General features: G+C 37.1%; 1 protein-coding gene across 4 annotated transcripts in view; it reads left to right on the forward strand.

Annotated features, from left to right (window-relative positions):
- TRAPPC8 (trafficking protein particle complex subunit 8) overlaps positions 1-23890 on the forward strand; it is a 57201-nt gene that overhangs the window by 24658 nt on the left and 8653 nt on the right. For 3 of the 4 annotated variants that reach the window (XM_050891156.1, XM_050891157.1, XM_050891158.1), the window contains 15 exons: positions 1253-1384; positions 3516-3740; positions 4833-4941; positions 5688-5882; positions 6065-6195; positions 7270-7344; positions 8049-8175; positions 9264-9421; positions 10149-10591; positions 13732-13879; positions 15168-15264; positions 16117-16185; positions 16299-16339; positions 18066-18251; positions 18819-18920. In XM_050891156.1, the coding sequence (XP_050747113.1) occupies positions 1253-1384; positions 3516-3740; positions 4833-4941; positions 5688-5882; positions 6065-6195; positions 7270-7344; positions 8049-8175; positions 9264-9421; positions 10149-10591; positions 13732-13879; positions 15168-15264; positions 16117-16185; positions 16299-16339; positions 18066-18251; positions 18819-18920 (2238 nt within the window). Of the gene's footprint in view, positions 1-1252; positions 1385-3515; positions 3741-4832; positions 4942-5687; positions 5883-6064; positions 6196-7269; positions 7345-8048; positions 8176-9263; positions 9422-10148; positions 10592-13731; positions 13880-15167; positions 15265-16116; positions 16207-16298; positions 16340-18065; positions 18252-18818; positions 18921-23890 lie in introns of all 4 variants that reach the window. The other variant, XM_050891159.1, reaches the window with a different exon arrangement.

The following is a 23890-nucleotide window of genomic DNA, read 5'->3' on the forward strand; positions in this document are numbered from 1 at the left end:
AAAGTATTAGCATGGCTTGCTAGAGCCATAATGGATGCTATCCCACATATAGAAGTTCTCTGTAGTTTAAGTAACTAAGGCATTACTGTAGCTCAGCTGTTATGAATCATTAGAATCTTACTGTGTAAGTGAAAGCTAGTCTGAACACTTCTGTAATATTAATTGGTGGAAATTAAGCATGGAATTAGCTTCTAACAGCCCAGAAAGTGTCTTGCTGGAAAAGGAGTGAAACAAATGTAATACCAGTAACAGTATAGCATCTTCTATGTAACTTGGAGGAAAGTCTAACTGTCAGTTAGTTCTGGCTTTGTGGCCAGCTGCACCAAATGTGATGCTTCTGAGACTTTTCCTGGGACAGATTAAGCATGGAATAAATTTGCTTAGCTCTGTAAGTTTGTCTCTGAAGTGTCTCTGTAGCTTCATTCTTGCCCTTTCAACTTAAGCTTGCTACCAAAATTTATGTGAGCAGTATAAGTTATTTAAGCAAGAAATTTAAATACTATTGGCTCTGCACAATCATTTTATGACTTAAAATTACATGTAGTATGCTTGTGGTGCCTTTTGGCAGTTGCAAGGAAAATCTTCATAGGATACTATATAGGTGTTTCAGAGTATACTTGTAGTCCAGACACATAGTTGGACATCACTGATAGCATGGAGTTCAATTGTGGTAAAATTAAGTAGATTCTTTTCTGATTGGTTAAAGTAATATAGCTGTGCCTTGGCATGAGAAGGGGGTAATAATAAGAAATTGTACATTATTAAGAAGTCATCCTGGTTCTTGTGATACAAATTCACTAAGTTCCATTGCTCCCTCTATTTTTCCTTCATCCTGTTAAAGCTCTTATTTTTTGTTTCTAGCTTTGATATCTGCAGGGGGAGGGAGGGGAAAAGGTAGCAGAGTGCCTCAGAGGTAATGGTAGATGCTAGAAACTGTAGCCTGAGTAACTGAAAAGCAGAAAGTATTTCTGTTGTCACTCATACTGAAACAGGTTGATCTATAAATCTCTCCACTGGAAAAAAATACCAGTGTGTTTGGTATTGAACACTACACATGTAACAAAGTGAAAAATACTTTTAGTCTTATTTTTTTATATGTGCACAAATACATATAATGTTTGCGTATAAAAGAATCTTCAAGTTCACAGCACTGTTACAGCTTACTATCCCTGTTAGCATTAAAACAAAGCCACTGTTATCTTTATGTTTGTATTCAACTTTGAAGCTAATTCTCCTTTTTACTTTTAAATAGGATTCAGATCTTCGCAGTGCACTTCTGTTGGAGCAGGCAGCCCATTGCTTTATAAACATGAAAAGTCCCATGGTTAGAAAGTTTGCATTTCATATGATATTGGCTGGCCATAGGTTTAGTAAAGCAGGCCAGGTAAGTATTATCTTTCCGCATGGAAAATATACCCGGTATTTGATACTGACTCTGAAAAACATGTTAAATGTGTTACCAGTCTGGAAAAAGATGCTTGGCTTCTGACACTTGTGTTAGTCAGAAGTATTCAGCTCTGTGATCTTCTGAAAATGATTTCTGCATTGATCAGTTCAGTCTTTTACTTCTGTATTTGAAGTAATGCTGAAGATCACTGACTTGAAACTTAAGTGATGTGTGTTTTCATTTCTGGGTCTCAATTTCATACACAACGAAATACAAAGCTTTTTATTTGGGTAAAGGAGTATTTTTACTCTTGAGAGAAGAGTGAGTTGCAGGAGTTAGGGATTTGTTAAACTCTTAATTTATTAGAATAATAGCAAAATTTAATATCTGTTTTTCCTGGTGCCTTAACCACATGCTTTTTAGTGGAGGTGCAGGTGTGTGAACAGTTACTACAAGACAAAGCATCTCTTTATGGCTGCTTAGACTTAAGTAGCAATTATACCAATACAAATCAGATTGTTTTTACTTCCATTCACATTCCTGTGCAGGCAGCTCTAACTGTGGTAAATAAACTCAGAGTTTGTTGGATGTAACTTATGTGCTTTATTTCTGCCTCAGTTGTGGGATAGACTCTCTAAAGATTGCTTGTGCTTGATTCCTGCTGAAGTTAGGCCCGGAGTTCAGTTACGGGGCTGTCCTTGGATACAGTCAATTTCAGTTTACTGATGAGCTGCAAACCTGTGATAGAAATAAGTTTGTATTGCAAATCAATAATACAGGAGAACCCAGGCATCAGAGTTCTGTTTGAAACAAAGCCCTGTGGTTTTGGTGGGGGTGTTCTCCCACCCCACCCGTTCTTGTTTTTATCATCCTGGTAAGGACCACAGAAAGTATTGTTGTGTTCTTGGCTTCTGTATTTAAAAACACTGATGTAAAGAATGGTAGGAGTATTTCTGCCCCCCCCGCCTTGTTTTTCTTCATGCAGTAGTTTCCCTGTCTATTGTTATGACAGTACAGCACTGACAGGGAGCTATTGATCAGTGCATTTTTTATTTGTTCTTTCAGATCTCACTCCTTTGCCTGGAAAAGTACATGCATTTTGTAAAGCTTTGCCTTTGTCTTCATGTAACAGCTCTCTTGTTATTTGTGTCTAATTTTTGTAGGGATTCTGGCTTCCAAGGAATGCTCTTTCAGTGTTACAGTAAATGTAGGTTATTTTTTTTCCCCATATCCTTAGAGGCACCAAAATATTAAATGCTACTGAAGAGAAGTCAGCCAGGCTGCTCAGCTGCATACTGTAATACCATGTTTTAGAGTGTCAATAATATCTGCTGATGTTCAGGATTTACTGCTTGTGCTCTGCTGTCGTCACCATAGCAATTTGAACGTATCTTAGACTTTTCCCATTACTGCTGTAAATAAGGGAATGCTGTTCCCTTTTTTAGAAGCTAAGACTTGCCTGTACAGTGAATGCCTATGCAGATGTTCAATACCTAGACTTAGGATTGAATGCCCAGGTCCTGATGTATGTACAGAAAAGGAACTGTGGAGCTGATTGGGAGCAGAACATCTATTTCCCAATGGCTGATGCGATTGGTAATTTTATCTTGTATGTACTGTAGGGCTGTGTTTTGTTCGTTTGCTTGGCATGGATTTTGTCCCAAGTGTGTCTACTGAACAACAATTGACTGGAAGTGTCACACTGAAAGTTCAGTTACAGAAGTGAAATGTGTTAAATCTAGCTTATGTCCTGAGGCTTGGCAGTAGAGCTCTGTAGACTTTAGCAGTCAGTCCTAAAGCAACACAGAACGCTATTTTAAAAAGTAGTCTTCTCTTGTTATTTGCTTTTTTAACTTACTGCCTGTTACACTAGTCTTTGAAAACATGAACTTAATGTGCAGGCTAGGCTCTGTACTGTAGGAACCAACGCTTCTGTGCTTAGATTAATGTTGACCAAATGCTATGAGATATACTTCTGCAAACATTACGCTTAGCATAGTGGGGGGTGGGCTGGTAAAAACTTCAGTAACTTTTCTTACTTACTGTTCAGTCTTCCTAATATTACAATTACAATGAGTGGTTAATGGAATTATTTAAGAAATTAACTTGTTTGGTTTTTTTCTTGCAGAAAAAACATGCCTTACGTTGCTACTGTCAAGCCATGCAGGTTTACAAAGGGAAAGGCTGGTCTCTTGCAGAAGACCATATTAACTTCACTATTGGTCGCCAGTCCTTTACACTTCGTCAGCTTGACAATGCTGTGTCTGCCTTCAGGCATATTTTGATCAATGATAGTAAACAACCTCCAGCTCAGCAAGGAGCTTTTTTAAGAGAATATCTTTATGTTTATAAGGTAAATGACTTTTCATTGTCTTTATTCCTTGAGTAATCAGTAATTCTATTACCAGTAATTTTCTATTAAGTCATTAAATGATTTTCTGTCATACCTGCTTTGTCCCAGGGTTGTTTTTTTATCTAGTTGATCTGTTCATTTTTTACTTTAGGCTTCAAAAAAACAAATATGCTGCATCTTGTGTGTGTATTAAGTGTACTTCCACTGATGGATATTAGTGTGACTCTTTGTATGTGTTTTTATTACAGTAAAATGAGCTCTTCCTCTTGAGCGTCATGGCTGAATTGCAGCTTGTGATAGTTCGGTTTCTTTTAGAGGAAGTGGATCTGTTTGTTTTGATCAATTTATAATGATTTTTGAGGCTTTTCATAATGTTTAATAAAGACTAGGTAGCTCTGTCACCTTTTCGGGTACTATAAAGTACTCCCCATCCATATTGTAGTAAATATTATTCTTTAATACAGGTCTTTATAGATCAAGTGACTCACTGAGTTGGCTGTAAGTTCATGAGTGATTCTGGATTGTAGTATACCATGCACATTATGGGGTGTTTAGTGCTGATATCACCACACAACTTGCAGCTGTGTAGTTACTTACTGTCTTTTAAAGCTTGTAAACAGAATTTCTGTGGTGTTTGCTAAGTTATGGTAGACCTTACTCAAGACTGGTGGTTGAGTCCACAGCTCAGCTGTGGTGAGACTCTTGTGTAATGGTGGTGGTGTAGTGAACGTAGTTTATCATATTCTGAGTTAGAGAGTCAAGCTTTGCATCAATAAAATTGTAACAGTTATGCAGCCGCAACAGTGATTAAACTGGACAGCTGGATTAAAATCATTATTCTCCTTTTTCCATAAAGATTTCATGAACTTTAAACTCTTATTGAAGAAAAAAATACTACTTCAGACTGTCAAAGCAGAAGAAACTATCAAAACAGTTAATTGAAGTGATTCATTCCATCTTAAAAATACTACCTGTTCAAACATTGAGTGCTTATAACTTGGCTTCCTTATCATTGAGTCATTGGTAATGTACAGCATGGACATCATGTATTTGCATAATGGCATGACACTCTGTTTTCCTCCTTTGCTCCAGAATGTAACCCAGCTATCACCTGATGGTCCCTTACCACAGCTTCCTTTACCATATATTAACAGCTCAGCAACCCGTGTTTTCTTTGGGCATGATCGAAGACCAGCAGAAGGTTAGAAAATTTTATGTAAACAGATTGAACTCCCTGATTTATGGACCAAAATATATGCAAGAGTTGGTGTCATTTAAAAAAAAAAAAAATCTATCATTATGTAAAACTAATGTGACAAGGTAACTTCTTAAATAAGATTTCAAAAGAAAAGTTTTAAGCTTAGTATCTACTTGCATGATGTTTTCAGACTTCCTGTGTAAATATGAAGTCCACATATGCGGATGTGCTGACTTCCACTATTTTTCATAGCTGGAAGGCTTCAAAGCAAGTCTGTAATGAACTTCATGAAAGGGATTATTAATGCTTTAGCAAATGCTAGATGCTAGTGCCAGTGCTAGAAGTTAGCTTTACAGTTAACTTTCTCTTGGATGAAATCTTTGAAACGCTGTGATTCCTGAATGTAAAGTAAGCTGAGTGGAAATTCTTATATGACCGAGGGCTGTACTGTGGGGCTGCAGTCTGTCAAAGTAAAATAATCTGTGAGCTGAGTGTACCATGTAGCATGCTAAAATCTTGGAATTCCACAATTTGCAAAAAGAAATATACTCAAATTATCTTCAGTATTGTCTTCCATGTGTGCATTTCAAAATGTCTTTCAATCCACTGACTTAAATCAATTGTAACATAAAAATGACAGTGACTGAGAACTTAAAATATTTTAACAGCACTTACCAAACTGCCAGTGCAGCCCTCAAACTGTTGCGTGCCACTGTTCTCATCTTCTAAGATTGCCTTACTCATACTAGGTGAAAAGCAGGCAGCTACGCATGTAAGTCTGGATCAGGAGTATGACTCGGAATCCTCACAACAGTGGAAGGAACTTGAAGAGCAGGTTGTTTCTGTGATAAATAAAGGAATAATACCTTCAAACTTTCAACCAACACAGTTCTGTTTAAATCGCTACTCGGATAACTCCAGATTTCCACTTGCTGTGATAGAAGGTAAAGTTAAGATTTATACACTTCAGAAATAGATAAATTTGTACAATATTTCCTGTGTTATTGTAGATTTAAACCAACGTTATTGGGCAGATTGTTTGCACAAGAATGCTTTGAGTTAGGTGAACCTTCAGATTGTGGTGGGGATAGCCTGTTGTCATTATTTTCTTGTACTTTTTTAATAGAACCAATAACTGTAGAAGTGTCCTTCAGAAACCCTCTGAAAGTTCCACTTCTTTTGACTGACCTTTCATTGCTGTGGAAGTTTCAACCTAAAGACTTCAATGCAAAGCATGATGGAGAAACAAAAGAGCTGGTAAGGAAAGCTTCATCCTTTTTCAGCCAAAACCAAACAGGTACAGTTATGGAGTATATATTAACTTAAGTCTTCAAAATTCTGTAGTATGAAAACAGCTGGTTTAAGTGTAAATCTAAAAAAAAAAAAAAGTAACTACTGAATTTCTTTATGCATTGTTTAGATTTTCCTAGATCCAGAGGGCACAAAGCAGCCAAGTTAACAAACGTACTGTAATGAGCATTGTAAAGCTTAATGCAAAGCAAAATACTTCCAACATTTCATTTTGTGTAGTACATCTATTTTGAGTCACACTAGCCTTGACCAGCAGAAATGAGTTGCAATGTCAATAGGTATATTATCAAATACCTTTTTCTTACTCGCGCTACTGTACGTAGTGAAATGTGTGTTCTGAAAAACTGTGCTGGTATGACATAGGAACATCTTGGTATCTCAATTAGAAGAACAATGAAAATGTATTGTATTAAAAATTAATGTTTTGAATACTTTAGATGAACTACTTACTGCTGTTTAATTTAACACTTCAACTAATACTGCCAAAACTAGCCTCTGAAGGACTGTTCTCACATTTGTATTTTTAAGATTTTAATATGTTCTAATACTGACTATTACAGTAAATTGCTCAATAACTTGGTTTCCTGGCCAAAAGCATTTGGAACATAGTGATCTCTAAAGGTGCAGTAAGTGTTTGCCAGAGTTATAAACATTGTTTCATATAACTAAGTCTCAAGGATTACTGTACGCTTTCCCTTCTGTTCTAGTCTGAACTGCTGCTTTAATGATATGATAAATACTTCTGTGAGTATCAGTGAAGTTGATTGGGAATGGTTCCAATTTATAGTGATAAATCTTAAATTTCTCTCAAGTAAATGCTTACTGAGCTCTCCATCTGCTTCTTTAATTCAGAAAGCCTGAGAAGCTGGGCATACAGCACTTGTTGGTCCGAACTGTCTGCATTTTGAAATTTGTACGCTTTTTTCCTTGAACACTTCAGGAAAGGTGTGGGAAGTAATATTTATGGCACTTTTTCTGCCTAGGAGTAATAGCATCTGAAAAGCTGTTTCTTCTTTTCAGGGAACGTGTGATGATGATATGATAGGAACTGAAGCAATAGCAGAATTTTTAATTAATAGTGAGGAGACAAAAGTGGTAAGTACTATACTTTGTTTTAAAAGTAGTCTTTTCAGTGTTGAACTTTAGGGTGGAGTTCAGACTTGTTGTGATCTGAACTTAATGCTAAACTTACAGAAGACAATGATATATGAAGTACTAGAACTTATGAATCTCATCAGTGTGTATAAATATCTGAAGGGAGGATGTGACAGGACAAGAGGCAGTGGGCACAAACTGAAACAGAGGATGCTCCATCTGAACATCAGGAAACACTTTTTTTTTCTTTTTTCCTGGGATGGTGACTGAGTGCTGGGCACAGGCTGCCCAGAGAGATTGTGGAGTCTCCATCCTTGGAGATATTAAAAGCCATTTGGACGTGGTCCTGGGCAGCGGGCTCTAGGTGGCCCTGCTTGAGCAGGTGAGTTGGGCAAAATGACCTCCAGAGGTCCTTTCCAACTTCAACCATTCTGTGATTCTGCCTCTGTTAAAGTTCATTTTTGTTACAATTTAGGATTATTTCCTAATGTAATGAGTGTCTCTCAGCTGTGGACTGGTTTGGTAAATTCTGTGTATGTGAAATTTTGAATCCAGTAAGTGACATGTAGTTATTATATGCAGTTACATCTGACACAACTATAAAGTAAGTGTAGCTGTGAGTGTCTTTAGCAATTGGACATTTAAATGTAATAAAACTCTTTTTCTAGTAGCAACAACAACAAAAATTTAACATATCTCCACAGGCAAGACTAAAGCTCTTTCCCCATCAAACAGGGGAGCTACATATTCTGGGAGTCGTTTATAATCTTGGCACTGTTCAGGGTGCTGTGACATTAGATGGGATAGATCCTTCTATTGGATTACAGACAGGTAAGTGTATTATTCCCTTAAGTTGTGTGTCTCTGAAAGGGGGAGACATGGCTTCTGCAGAGTAGGACTAAATTCTAGTGTTTAATGTTTGACTATCATGATGTAAGGCCTTCCTTTGGGTAAGGATGTAGAATCAAGGGAAACAACTGGAACAGGAAAAGAATGAATTGGCACCTGTAGGAGTCCCATGAGAAAGGAAGTAACGTCTGCCAAACCCATACTTATTTTTCCTTTTAAATCTGTGGAAATTCTGAAACTATTACAAAAAATCAAAATCTAAATATTCTATCTATGCCATGTTGAATCTATAACAACTTCCATTGACTCTTTTGCCATTCATTTTTCTTCTGGCTCTTTTTGCTTTGTTAGCGTTCAACTTTTGTCCAAATGTTGCACTGAAGTTCTTTGCATAGGTTCCCAAATTTAAATTTGGCTGATATAATTATTTTTTTAGCATCTTGACTTTATTTTGGTTCTCCTTCCTTTATATTGACATATACATGGCTTATTAATTGCATGTTACTTGATCTGTTCTGTGGAGTCATTAATCTGAAACTGTCTCTCACAGGGAGCATATAGTTGTTGGAGGAAATGGGGATTAAAGCACATGTTTGAAAGTGTCTAAAAGAAATAATGAAGCTTGTTTAGCTATCTACGAACTGGAAACCTTTGGAATGAAAAACATATGGGGAGTGGTGGCCTGTCTTTGAAGGAAATAAAAATGTTTTGGGTGACTTTTCCCGCTTGGCAGAAATTGGGAAAGGAAATAAATACATCACCTTCATGCTCCGTGCCGCCCACCCCACGCCCCCCCAGTTGTAGTCAAACTATTAAAGGGCAGAGTAAGTCCACAACAATGGATAACTAGCTGTCTGAACTCACAATAGCAATGTGTTATGTGTGACAGTAAGCTTTGAATAGTTCTTTGTCAGTAATGCTGCTTAATCAATGAATACTGCATCTGTCCAATAGCAGAAAAATCAAAATGATTTTTGAGATTGGGTAGGGAGCTTTGGATCACTTCTCAGAAAACCATTAGGAATTACTTTTAAAAAGATAAAAATAAAACTTTACAAAAATTGTTTCAGGAAAGTTTGTTTCCAATGGGTTATCTGTACGAGGACGACAAGATTTAGAAATCCAAGGGCCTCGACTTAATAACACAAAAGAGGAAAAAACATCCATTAAATATGGACCTGATCGACGTTTAGATCCCATTATTACAGAAGCAATGCCTTTGTTGGAGGTATGTAGCTACTTTCTATTGGCAGTTTTGAGCAAACAGCTGTATCCAGAGCTTATAAACGTAGTTCTAACAATGAAGTCTTAGACTTTGTTAATGCCTGTATCTTTCCAGTTAATTTTTGATCTGTCAGTGCTGAACTTGTGTGGGTTTTTTCAAGTGAAACTTGAAGCCTCCAAATTAATATCCTTCTGAATTTGTTATATTCCCTTTAGAATTTTAGTTGGCAACAGCTTCTGTAGCCAAATTTCAAGATGAGGGGGGAACAGGTAAAGAAGCTTTCTTCTGTTTGCTTGCTGTTCATCTAGAATAATTCTTCAAGTTGGTTAGTTAAAACAATGGTTTTTACCCAGTGGGTTTCCTCTTCTTTTTTTGTTATATTCCTTTTCATTACTATCATTATATTTCATTATTATTATTGTTAGTATTTTACTTTAGTTACTAAACCATTCTTATCTCAACCCATGAGTTTTACCTTCTTTCCCGATTCTCCTCCCCATCCCACTGGGAGCGGGGCAGGGAGTGAGGGAGCGGCTGCATGGTGCTTAGCTGCTGGCTGGGGTTAAAGCACGACAGAGAACGAAGACATCAGCACCTCCCTCTCTACTTTCCCTCCTCAGGAAGCTGTAGAGAGCAATATAGTTTAAATATGTTGGTTGTTGTTTTCATGTGCATTAGTAACTTGACTCAATGTTCAGGTTTGTCTTTTCTCCTGTTCTCTTCCGTACAGGTGTTCTTTATAAATTTTCCTACAGGGCTTCTCTGTGGAGAAATCAGAAAAGCATATGTAGAATTTGTGAACGTAAGCAAGTGTCCTCTTACCGCACTGAAGGTTGTGTCCAAGCATCCAGAATTTTTTACTTTTGGTGGAAATACTGCCGTTCTAACGCCACTAAGTCCTTCAGCTTCTGAAAACTGTAGTGCTTACAAGACTGTTGTGGCAGATCCTACCTCTGTGCGTACAGCACTGCTGTCTTCAGCTTCTTCTGTAGACTTTGGGGTTGGCACAGGAGGTCAGCCTGAAGTAATACACGTCCCACTTCCTGATGCTGTTCTTCTTCCTGGGGCTTCAGTGCAGCTGCCAATGTGGTTACGGGGACCAGATGAAGAAGGTGTTCATGAAATTAACTTTTTGTTTTACTATGAAAGTATTAAAAGACACTCAAAAATGTGGTAAGTTTTTTATCTATTTTTTTCTGTCATACCTGTTAAACACATTATAAACATTGTAAACGTAAATGTAAATTTTACTGAATTTCCCTCAATTACTGTGATGATGTAAGTGGCCTGTTATCTGCTGTTCTAAGCAATAATTTTTTCTACTATATGATCTAATTTCCATATGAAATTATATAGTCTACACTGCTTCAATCAAAGTGGCAATTATTAAAACAATTCAATAGAAGGAGGGTTAATGGAATGCTGGTAATACAAACTCTGTTCATATTTAGTTTCTCTGGAAGCACATCTTTCTGAGGCATAGGGGGAAAAAATCATAACTTAATTTGTTTCTGTATGTTATAAACCAAAATCTTGTCTTTGAACAAAATATGGTTAGTAATTGTATTATGATGAAAGATATTCTTTTTGGAGGGGTTAAATACCAGGTTTGACTTGCATGCTGTTGTATAGTTCCTTTTTGGACCATCTTGAGACAGTGGACAGTCAAGTTTGACACCACAAGCTAACAAATAATGCTTTCTTTGAACTTCACTTGAAAGGTAGCGAGTTGACTTTTTGTGTCACTTATTCCCAAGTCCCACCCATGTCTGAGGCTAAGAAGGCTCAGGATATACTTTTTTTGAGAAACTTGTTCTTCAAAGATTGAGGTGAATAGACCTTTGTTCAGAAAGTGAAGAGATCAGCCTTCAGGAAGCCTTAGTGTAGTGATTTAGCAAACAGCCAAATTCAGAAATGAAGACTGTCTCTTTTTACCCCTCTCTCTCACTCTTCTGCAAATACTGTTCTTACACTGCTACCTTATAGCTGTTAGAGCTCATAACTAGAGCTGAGAAAAAGTTGCAAGAGGCTTTATCTAGATTTAGTTTTTAGCCCACTAAGAATACTGGCCACAGACTTAATAAATGTTACTATTTAATTTTCTGGAAGAGAAATTTATTATGGAGCTGTGTGCGCTGGATTTGTTTGTCTGAAGACTGTGTCTTTGCTCAGCTTAAGAAGCAGTGCAGACTAGGAGGAGTGGATCTGTAATCAGGGCTGGGGACCTGGTGTTGTGGTTTAACCCCAGCTGGCAACTAAGCCCCACACAGCTGCTTGTTCACCCCCCTCACCCACTCCCCCTCCAGTGGGATGGGGGAGAGAATCAGAAGAGTAAAAGTGAGAAAACTCATGGGTTGAGATAAGGACAGCTTAATAGGTAAAGCAAAAGCTGTGCACGCAAAGCAAAGCAAAACAGGGAATTAATTCACCACTTCCCATCGGCAGGCAGGTGTTCAGCCATCTCCAGGAAAGCAGGGCTCCATCACGCGTAAAGGTTACTTGGGAAGACAAATGCCATAACTCCGAATATCCCCCCCCTTCCTTCTTATTCCCGCAGCTGTATACGCTAAGCATGATGCCATATGGTATGGAATATCCCTTTGGTCAGTTGGGGTCAGCTGTCCTGGCTGTGTCCCCTCCCAGCTTCTTGTGCACCCCCAGCCTCCTCGCTGGTGGGGTGGTGTGAGAGGCAGAAAAGGCCTTGACTCCTCTGTGTAAGCACTGCTCAGCAGTAACGAAAACATCCCTGTATTATCAGCACTGTTTCCAGCACAAATCCAAAACATAGCCCCATACTAGCTACTATGAAGAAAATTAACTCTATCCCAGCCAAAACCAGCACACCTGGTCTCTATACTCTACATATTCAGGATGATGATGGGGAGCCAGGCTACTTCAGATGAGCTCTAGTCACATGGACTGAATGTCTTAGTTCTGAGAAAGAAACCAAGTTCATGTGCTGTGAGACTGCTCTGTAATGTAAACCAAAGCAGAGTAAGTTGAAGATGGTCAAGAGAGTGGATCAGCAGTGTACTCTTGAAATCAAACTAAGTTGTGCAAATGCACTCTTTGTTTAGATTTTTCTGTGGCTTCTGAAATGCCAAAGTTAGGTTTTTCACTTGGCTTTAGGCTAGTGTGTAGGAATAGGGATTTTGTCCCCTTACAATGTAGTTATTTTTTTCTTCCCCCCTTTTTTTTAAGAACAGAACTTCTCCTCTGAGTTTATAGTATTCAGAAAGTGAGGTGTTTCAGAGAAGGAAGATGGATGTTTGGGGAATATATTTATTCCCTACTATACTGAAGTTTCCAGGGGAACTTAAGCGATGTGATCTTGTTTAACAGTACTCTTTGTAGACTGAGCATAGCTTTTAAATTTTCAAAAAATGATTTAATTTGTGCCACTTGAAAACTATACAGACATCTGTATATCTGTCTGAAGATTAACTGCAAAACTGTTAATTTTATTATGCACATTGTGACATTATGTGAAGTAGAGTTTAGTAGGAAACCACTGATTTCCCCTCCCAAAACAAGTACCTCATGATGTTTCAGCATGTTTAGTAGGTAATGGATATCAAACTTTTACATGCCTCTAGTGTTTTCAAGTGGAAGTTATGGTAACACAAAGCTTGTATGTGGGGAAAAGCTCATGTGTTTTGAAGGTGTCCAAGAATGGAAGTTTACTCATCTTTAGAAAAACAGGAAGATAACCTTTTAAAAGGGCTTGCTGGCCTGGAGGTTGAGCATGTCTGGAAGAAGGCAGAGTAGTCATGGTTCTAGAAGTAAACTTGCAAGATTCTCAGTTCCGGGGAATTTGTTGAATGTGGTGGTATTCTGTCTAAATGCTTTTTAGTAAATGTTTATACAGGAGATGTGACTAACTACTGGGCCTTTTATGGTTTATTTACTCAAAAATTCTATTTTCCAAAGCATGTGGTGGCATTAAATGGCTTAATGATATCCCTGTGCCAGTACATGCCTGTTTGCTTTCACTGTGCCAGTTGTCTTACATCTGAAATATTTCTGATGTATTTTTCATCATGGTAACATATGAACCTTTTTCTTCAGTATTTCAAACTGGCTAAGAGACTGCGTGTTTGAACAGCACCTACCCACGCAGCATGATTGTTAAAAATAATATAGTTTTGATAGGAAGCTAAAAAGAAAAGTGCCTCTCTAGTGGTTGAAAGGAATAAATTGTCTAATGGCCTTAATATTGATGACAAACAAAAGCTAAACTCCTTGATGACAGGTTCTGGACAGCAGTCCTGGTTGTTTAGAATGTCTTTTTTTCTCCCCCTTCCCCCCCCCAGTCATAGAGTATTAAGGCACACTGCAGTTATTTGTACTAGCCGGTCTCTGCATATTCGAGCTACTGTCTGCAGAAGTAATGCACTTGAAGATGAAGAAGGCAGAGGGGACAATATGTTGGTGTTCGTGGATGTAGAAAATATCAATACTGTAAGTTCTTATTTTTAATATTAATACTGTTCTAAAGCTCGGCAGATGTGTGTCACAAGTAGACTTAAGTAAAAGGTTTTTTTTACAACTACTTTGTAAACACTAAGTAAACCTTGCATATTTAATCATTCCAGTTACTGTTGGAAAGAGTACTAACATTAAGTTATATCTCAACTCTCTGGAAGTCTTCTATAACTATCTCTATCCTAAGCAAATTCCAATACTGTAGTCCGGAGTCTTTTTTTCTTTTAGGAAGATTTATTCCAAATTCATGAATGTTCTTGGTGATCACAACTTTCAAGATAGTTCTGAATGAGACAACCTGTGCCCCCCGCAACCTTTCAGTGAAAACACTGGTGGAATTAGTGGTAACGTGAAGTCAAAATTTAAGCTCCAACTTGAAGGAAGCTTCTGTGTTTACATTTATTACCAAACGCTAAAAGACATTTTTGCAAATATAATCCAAATACAGATGTATCTGTTGACTTAGCAAAGCAGATGAAAATATTTGTTTTTCATACCATGCTAATTTAAATTTACTCATTTTTTGGGTAAAGCTGCTCCCATTTTTTCAGCCACAAAACAAGGTAATTGAATCCTCTGTTTATAGAATTCCTAAACACTTAGCTGGTAGTGGAATCGCTGAGCTGATTTGTCATTTTGTTTTAAAGGTGTGTACACTGTTTTTTCGTCAGCTACTAAAGTGAATATTGTCTGCTCCTTTGAGGAAGAAGGAATGTTTTATAAAGTACTTACCAAGTTAACAGTTAACATTGTGTGAGACTTAATTTTCCACTACCACCTCACTCTTTCCAAGAAAGGAAACCAACCCCAAAAGCTACTTTTCATTTTGTATATGTGTTTAAAAAAAAAAAAAAAAAATTCTTGAATTTCTGGGATTTATGACCTAGCAATGTTCCTAAAATAATCTTAGAAACTAAGTGGTCTTGCGGACAGTGTTCTGCATTGGAGTTAAAAGCCTAGGTTTTATTATAGTTGTCTTAATCTAAAATACTAGCTTGCAGGTATTTTTCTGGGGGATCTTTGTTTCCCCTTCGTGTGGCTTTGTTTACTGGAATTGGAAGTTGCTGTGAGCTGGAACTGTTTTACATTACAGTGGGTCTTAAATCTCTTCTTGTCTCTCCTTAGTACTGTATTATGGACGGTGTGAATAATGAGTTAAATTAAGATTCTAACAGTGCCACCTTACAATGAGCACTTACTATGCAGTGTAGAACATCGCAGTTGTGATTGGTCTTATTTGACATAATTTTTGTTTCTTCCTTAGAGTGAGACTGGTGTTAAAGAATTTCATATAGTGCAAGTTTCAAGTAATAGCAAGCACTGGAAGCTTCAAAAATCTGTTAACGTCTCTGAAGACAAAGGTGTGTATCTTTGTCACCAAAAGGATAGCAAGTCTAGCTTCTGCCTGACAAGAACTGTTAAAAGAATCTTACAAGGAGTTGTATTTGGCTTTCAGAATAATTAATTTCTAAAAACTTTGTCCCTTTCAAACATACGACAGTCCTTCTTAAGTGTTTCAAGAAAAGTATATTGACAGATAACTTTCAGACTTCATTAATTTTAAAAATGGGCTTAACTTACAGGTAAATTATTTCTGTGATGTAGAGAAATCCATGTCTGGGTTGGCTGATAACTTGCCTCACAAGAAATACGTTTCAGTGTTCCTTTATTTACATCAGTGTTAAATTTAACTGATCAACAGAATATTTGACAAGTGCTCTATTCAGTTATTAGAAATATACCAGAATTGCTAGTGCTGTATCCTGCCTTAGCTATTACAAGCTGCTAATTTTTGAAAAGGCTAACTATCCCAGGCAAGAAAAAAGTGCTGTTATTGTATCTAACAAATGCTATCTTTACTTGTATGCTGACATTTTATGTACTTAAAAAATTAGTCTAGACGTGTATTCCTCATGTATTAATATTGAGGGTGAACCAGTCAGATAAACTGAATCTTTTGTCTTCTGTTCCTTCCTTCTTTCTCTGTATCTCCTTTATGTATTATGGCTCACTTCCTGCTCTAGGAGTAGATTGAAGGGATCAGCAGAAGAGGCATCTTTACTACCATGTAGCTGCTCTGCTTGATTAGTTATGCTTCTTGAGTATTATCAGTGTGTTTCTTATTTCTGAAGTTTAAAGGCTGACTTTTGGCTGATGAGGAGGGATTCTGATTATTTTGAGGGGGAAAAAGTCTTGCAACCTTTTTCTTTCAGATACTAAACTTGCTAGCAGAGAGCGAGCGAAGTTATGCTTTAAAGCAGTAAGATGCAAAAACTCAGAAGGTAAGTTCTCTCCTGAATGTGGTAACTTTTTGAGAAAATACTATTTGGATGCTGTATGCTGAAGTTGTGACTTCTCATGATGCTGAAACAATGCCTTCTCTTTTTTCCCTTAGAAAATTACACATTTGCAGATATTGTCTTTGGAAATGAACAGGTAGGTGAACTGGAACAACTGCATATTTTGTCTTGTGCAAGGTATCCCTGTTGTGTAAGTATCCCAGTGAAAGCCTTTTTAAAATTTAAAAATGGGAACAGTGCTTTCATAGTTGGAAGGTTATGTTTTGCATGTCAAAAACCGTTTGTCTTCTAGGTCAGCTCTCTTTTTTTTACAAAGAGAAGGTGAGGTAGCATAGGCTAGTGGATAGTCAGGAATTTTAAGTTCCCAGTTAACAGCTGAACTACTTTGGGAGCGCATTGCAATGTTAACTGTTTTGCTAATGTTTTTGCTTCCTTTCCAATCCTTCAGAGCAGTTCTTTTGAATATTTCCCAGCCTTCTAGTTTTCTAGAAGGGATCTGTGGATGTCAGATTCTTGTTCTACTGTTTTTTCATAATTATATTTTTACTAAGATAAATTAATTCTAATTACAGTTTATTCTAAAAATAATCTGGAAACCTCTAATGGATGTAGGTACCAGAATTTCAAAACTACTAATGTAGGTTGTAATCAGTTCAAGGAGTCTGTTTCTTTGATTTTTCTTGAAGTTTAAGATTCTAGACTACCATGCTTTCTTAATCTTTTTAAGCATACAGGTATTGTCCGAAGAAGAATCCTTTTAGCAAATGATCTTGGTACAGTGAATGCTTCTCCTAAACCTGAGGAAAGTAGGCCACTTAGATCAGATCAGAAATCTACATTAGCATAGTGGATTTAGTTAGCTGGATGTCAGATTGCTTATTTTATGCTGATTGTACATTTTCCATATATGTATCCAGCTTTTAAAAGCCAAAGAAGACCTACTCACTGCCATTTCATTTTGTAGGCATATAAGTTGAAGTTAGGACTAAAAATCTGAGGTAGATGATCCCTCTTTGCATTTTTAAACTTGGATGAGCTGCATGAACTTCAGCTTTCTTGTAAGAAAATGTTCTCTAATGGGGGGATGGGGAGGGGGCCTCCCTTTTCTACAGTTACTGCAAAAGCAGGTTGTCTCCCTGGGTATGAGTATTCTGCTAATGCAACGTTTAGCATCTCTGCAACAGCATATTCTGGAAAGGCTAACATTTTTGAAAGGGAGGGGTTAGGAAGCTAAAGTTTGTTTCTTATCCTGCTGACTCCAAGTATCATTGCTGTCGGTCTTAAAACCACTACTTTCTCATCAAGCTTTTGGTGTTGGAAAAGCTCAGCACAAATGATGACAAACTTGAGAAACAGCACAGTACTTCTGGCTGTGCCACTTATACATGGGGAATATGCTGTGCAATCCAGTATCTTTGCTATTGCTAGCAAAATGTATGTTCCTAACTTGGATAAATAATTTTAGCTAACCTGAGGAAAATATTAATAAGCAATAGTGACTTGCATGTGAGCTAGTTTGTGAGTTAGGTGGACACTTCAGCTCTCTCCACTACACTTAATAGATCACAGTAGACTGTCTGGTGGTAATAATCCAAGTCCTTATTTCCAGGTTTGGTATTTGTAGTTTTAGACCAATAATCTATAGCTGTCTTTCCCTGTGTTACCTTAGACAGCTCATTAAGTAGTGCTGATCTCTAACAGGGCAAGCATGGAAACGAAGATGTGTGGCATCCTGTAGGTTTGCAAAGGGAAGCAAAGCAAGATAATGGAACTGAAATACTACAGTGATGAGCTCTGGTAGAGTAACTTGTCAGCTTGCATCCTATTCTGAGGGCACTATTTCTTGCTTTTTTTTCTTGCAGATAATAAGTTCAGCCAGTCCTTGTGCAGACTTTTTTTTCCAAAGTTTATCCTCTGAATTTAAAAGAATGCACGTGCAATCTCATACTCATGCATCTCAAAGGGCTACAAAACAATCATTTGATGAGACAGTCAGATTGATACAAAGATGCAGTGAAGTCGATTTGAACATTGTTGTACTATGGAAGGTATGTATGTTTGTGGCCTTTGTGGTAATTTGGCCATTGAATATGACTGTTGGAAAATAATTTAATATGGCATCCTGAACTTTCAAGCGTACTCATACAAAATTTATGGATGAAGTTTTTTTTCTGAAAACAGGCAAATGAACTCAAATGATGTCAAGAAGCAAAGACAGTCTTATAGCTGCAAATAAGTATGCTTAAGTGGTTTTATAAGAATTGGGTGCATCCAGAGTAATGTAAGTTCTCTTCTTAAAAGAGAAAATTCTGAAATCTTAAACCAAGAGATGCTCGGTTTTATCATAGAACTGTAAGAGTGACTCAGTCTGCTTTGAAGAAGAGGATCTCATTTACCAGAATGCAAATATTAAGTAGTGGAAATTGGCAGTCTAAACTTCAGCAGTTGTCTGTGCTTGCAAAACTAAAAGCATACACATAAAATAAATGTCATGCTAGCCTTTAGGTTTTGAACAGTACAACGTCTTCCACTTAAGTTAGGGGAAAAGTCAGCAATTCTGTATTATGAAACTTATAGTTGCTGGTCTGCTAATGTCTTTATATTATATTCTGTAGGCATACGTTGTAGAAGACAACAAGCAGCTTATTTTGGAGGGCCAGCATCATGTTGCCCTTAATACAGTTGGAAAGGAGGCTTTTTCGTTTCCTCAGAAGCAGGTAATCAATCTAGTGTGAAGTTTTCCTTTACAATTGCTTCTCTCCCAAAATAGACTTGATGTGTTTTCTTGTAAATAAGTGGAATCACTTCGGGTGCTTCTGTAGAATCTAACATCAGATATGTGTTATTACTAAATAATTCAGACTTACTTCAACTTGGATTAGTCATCTATATTGAAATAGCTAGGCTCAGTTTAAAGATGAGAAAAGCAATATACAAGTAAGTATACTGCTATACGGTTATTGGAGTAAACTGTTCTGTGGTATTTCAAGATAGAACGAGGAGCTTATTGATGGTATTAAGTCAAACTTAACGATTATTTCATAACAAAGTTAATAGTAAAATGGTGGAATTTATTTTTGAGTGTTACAAAATCAATTTTATAAATTCTACTACTATGCACAACTTAAGTGGACACCTTTAGTGTAACATATAAGAACAGCAGAACACTGGAGCAGTTAAAAAGACATTGAAAGCTCCATTGGAATTGATCAATTAAATAGCATATTATTTCACTTTGAAGTTTTATAGCCTGTTTGATTATTCAAAGAAAATAGCATCTGTAAGAAACTGGTGGATGTCTCCTGGTATGTGAATCAGTAACAACTGTGGAAGCTATAGATAAGTTTCTGTAAAAACATCTGTTAGATGCAATTTATGTGTGTGAAGAAGACTAATGTGCAAAATAAAAAAGAAGAAACAAGTCTTGTACTTGTTTAGTTTTCTGCTGAGCAGTACATTGCTGTTCCTTCTCGTTTTGGTGCCAGTCTCCTTACGTTTTTACCAATGTAGCAAACATCATATATAGCTTTTAGTGAGCTCTTACTCAAAGTTGCAGCAAATAGTACTATACATTAATTTTGTCAAGAAAACAATATAGGACAAATGTGTCTTTCTATAAATATCATGCTATAACGTAAGTAGTGAATTACTCTGAAGCTGTGCACTTGGCTTTGGTTCATAAGCCTTTAGGTGTTTTTTACATCATTAAGATGATTTTTCCATTTAGTTCTTTGCGCTATGAAATAGATGGGAATAGGTTGAAAGGGGCATGTAGTTTGAGCTAAACTGGCTGGTGTTCATTGATACTGAAAAATAGGAAAACTGAAGTTCTAATGTGTGAAGACTATTTTTTCTCTTAACCCCCACCCACCCCAAAAAAAGCCTTTGCACATGTGGGCTTAAGCTATGCTGAGCAATACTAGGCTGTATTAGTCTAATGACAACTACCCACTCTGGTATTATCTTTCCTGTCTTAAGGTGTATGTAGAACAGTAGATCACACTATAGGCATGTAAAGTTAGGAGAGAAAACACTGTGGACTTCTGGTCTCATTGAGGTCTGGTTCTAGTAAATGGGTGGGAAGAGAAGAAGTAGGAATGAATCACATCTGCATCCTAAAATAAAGAAATGACTGAACATGCTAGGGGTAGTAATTTACATTTCTTGTTGACTGCACTGGAACTCTAGTTGTCTGCATCAAATTCAGTTTCAGTCTGAAAGAAAGGAATCCTGCCACCAGCAACAAGGAGGAAACAGATATACCTTCAATTTGTTTTGAGGAATACATGCTACTATATATTAGCATTCTCTGTCTAAATCTGCTTCTCATCAATTATTACTATTACAACTACAGTCACATAGATGCTACAATGATTATTGTATTCACTTGCTTCAGCATAAGGAACATACCTCCTTTGAAGCATTCTGTACCTTGGTTGGAAGCAAAAATGCATCTGTGTTGTGATGAAGTTGAAATCTGGTATAAGAGTAATGGTAGTTGTTTTTAATAAATGTGTAAATTCTGTGTCCTCATGGTAACCAAAGCCTAGATTTAACTTGGATTTTACGAGCTTGTAGTCTCAGGACTGCTAAGGATTGAGAGATTTCATATGCTCATGTACTACTATTTTTTTTTTTTGGTTGGCGCTTTATACTGTGAGGAGAGTAGATAAACCCCTCTGAGATGGGAGGTGAGGTATAGCAAATTAAGTGACTTGAGACTTTGCAGCAGTTTACTTCGTTCACTCCACATTTAAGAATTAAAAGAATCCCCAAAATAGGATTAAATGAGACTAGGTAGAGAAAATAATATACTTAATCTATTAAGGATTGCATATTGTCTTTGAATTACCTTGCTCTTGCATTAAACAAGCAGTGAAAAGCTGGAGGGGGGGGAGAAAATCCCAAACCCAGACATCTAACTTAACATTTTCAGTATGTAGTTTTGAGACTTATAATGTAACATTCGAATAGTTTGTCTTGTAAATCTGTATTTATTGTCTAAGTCATAAACAGGGTTGGAAACTCTAGACTGTTCCTGAATGTCTTGTGCTGACAGTATAGAAGTTAGTTGTTTTCTGTGGTCTAGACAGCAGAGGGAGATGGAGATGCGTGCTTTTTACCAACACATGTTGGTTACCAGCTTTTAAATGATAGAAGGCTGCTCAGATCTGAAAAAAGAAATTTATTTGCAGATTCTGAAAAGGATGTCACCTAAGATGCAAGAGTCTGCTCCCTGCATTTCTTGCTGTGTTCTGTTTGTCGCTCTTCTTCAGCAACTTTCTTCTTGACTTGAACCGCTTCTGCTTCATGCTGTTGCAGCCAGCAAAGGAATTTTTATGTCTGTCTGGCAATACAGCCATCCACAGCCAAGAACAGTCTTACAATAGACGTGGAGAAAACACAAACGAGATTTCTCTCTGCACCGCCCCCCCCTATTTTTTTAGCCCTCTGAGAAATGACTTAAATTTTAGCTGAATTCATCAGATAACTACATTGAACAAATCAAGATAGTTTGCTTTATATTTTGGTTAAATTCTATGTACTGGTTGGCTTCTGCTTTGTCAGTTATGGTGTATCTCAGACTGATCCTTTGCCAGCTTTTAAGGATTTAGTTTGGATTTATAGAAGCTTCTAGAACTGTTCAGGGAAACAAAGCTGCAATAAAGCACTGTAGTAGAAGAGCAGTAGATCTGTATTCATTGGTACTGTTATGTTTCTCAAGTTCTTCCAGCAGTCTGGTAGATTGGTAGCTGGGTGCGCTGATACAAAGTCATCTTTATCATATGTCTAAGCTAAGATGTTAGACTGCTGACTGAGATGCAAGGACAGGTGGTTACTTCTGCTTGGGTCATTGTGGAACATGTAATGCATACAACAGGGGTGTGGAACAGACAGCAGGATGTGATTATTCCTGTATCGCAGTAGTGTAACTTGCCATAGCATTTGATGAAATCAAGATAAGACCTCTGGTTTCTGTAAAACACAAGATAGTGGGGCTTGGAGGCTTAAAATCTTTTTCTGGGTAAAATTTCTGTATGTACCTGCATAAAAAGAAAGAAAATAACAGTAAAATTCTAGACAAATTTTACTTGGATGCTCAAATGCATGTGCTTCCTTTTCTTCCCATGTCTGTTCAAAACAGAATTATAAATTCTAAATTTTTTTTCGTTTTAACCAAGACAATGATAACTATGACTTTGAAGCTTACTAGTTTTCTGTCACTAATACAGAATTTTGTTGTTGTTGTTGTTTACACTACGGGGTTTTTTATTTGTTTAACTAAATAGCACTGCTTTTGAGCATAGGTTACTGGACACAGTAGACTTATCAGGTGATGTGATGAACTACTTACATCTTTATGTTCCAGAAGTTTGGAATCATAACACATAGTATGCTGAAGGAACACTTAAAGAATATTGACTCTGTTAAAGGATTTCTTTCTTTCATATAGAAAGATCTCTGAATAATATGGAAAACTTTTGTTTTCCTATCCCTTCTCTCATTTGTATTTTTGAAAAAATGGCCTTTTGCTAAAGGTAGGGAAAAAATGCTAATGTACTTTATTTCCTTGAATCAGAAACACAAAAGGTGCCACAAAGTGATATTGTTGCTACTGGTTATAACGTATGTGAAGAATAAATCACATAAGGTGTTAGTAAAGTGAATAGGTGTGAACAGATGTTAGCAGTAGCTGTTTGAGTCCGAGTAGTAAAAGCCTCACTAATAAAAATTAGCTGGGTATTTGTAACTAATGGCTGTTCTTTTTTTGACAACGATACTGCTGTGGGTTCTGTTTCTCTTCTGAAACTTGCTTTCAGGAATCGAGTTGTCTTAACTGAAGGTCAATTTATGATTGCATCTGAAATACAGCTATTCTGTCTCTTGTTCTCTACCTCAACTTCGTAAAAGGACAAAAACTTCAAATACTTTAAATATCCATTCACAGTCAGGGCTGTTGATCAATATTCTTTCTTATTGCTGTCTCCCATATTTTTCTAATCTGGTGAATTCAATCTAAAAGATTCCAAAGGAAAAGCAGTGTAATATGGTGGGATGGAAGTAGTAGCGTGGGGCTGGGGCATTCGCCACACTTCTGGTTGGCGAAGATTTCACACTGATGGAAGGTAAGCAGCAGTCTAGTAGAGGCTTGTCACTTGGGCATGCTGGCACGTTGGGAATAGTGCATCCATACTTCTGAAACACATTAGACCAGTGCTAGCCCAAAGTAAAATCCATAAAATGCATATAGCATGGCTGCAAGCTTTTTGGCAGTGTTTCACTTCAGAGATGGTAATTTTTGGTAACACTGCTGCTTAATATAGATGCAGCTTAGTGAGGCAGCAACAGTTTGGTTGGAAGTAGGAATTTTTGAAAGGTAGGAGAGGGTAGGGTTTAAATACCTTTATTTTTCCTAACAGTGAATTACTGGAAGTGACATCTTGTGCTAGTTCAGAATTTTTTTTTACAGAATACGTGGGAAGGGATACTTGAATCAAACACAGATTTTTGGACTGGATTTAAGACTGTCTTTAAACCAGATTGGTGGAGGGAAAACAAAATTCTCAAGGGTAAATAAACATCGAGAGCTGAAATGTACATTTTTCACTCTATTGTATCAATTAATGTACTAGTTACTGTACGAATTTAGGAGGACTGGCTTATGTTATTGTCATGAATGAAATAT

This window comes from Gymnogyps californianus, chromosome 2 (genome assembly GCF_018139145.2).
Source record: "Gymnogyps californianus isolate 813 chromosome 2, ASM1813914v2, whole genome shotgun sequence".
In the NCBI taxonomy this organism is placed as follows: Eukaryota; Metazoa; Chordata; class Aves; order Accipitriformes; family Cathartidae; genus Gymnogyps; species Gymnogyps californianus.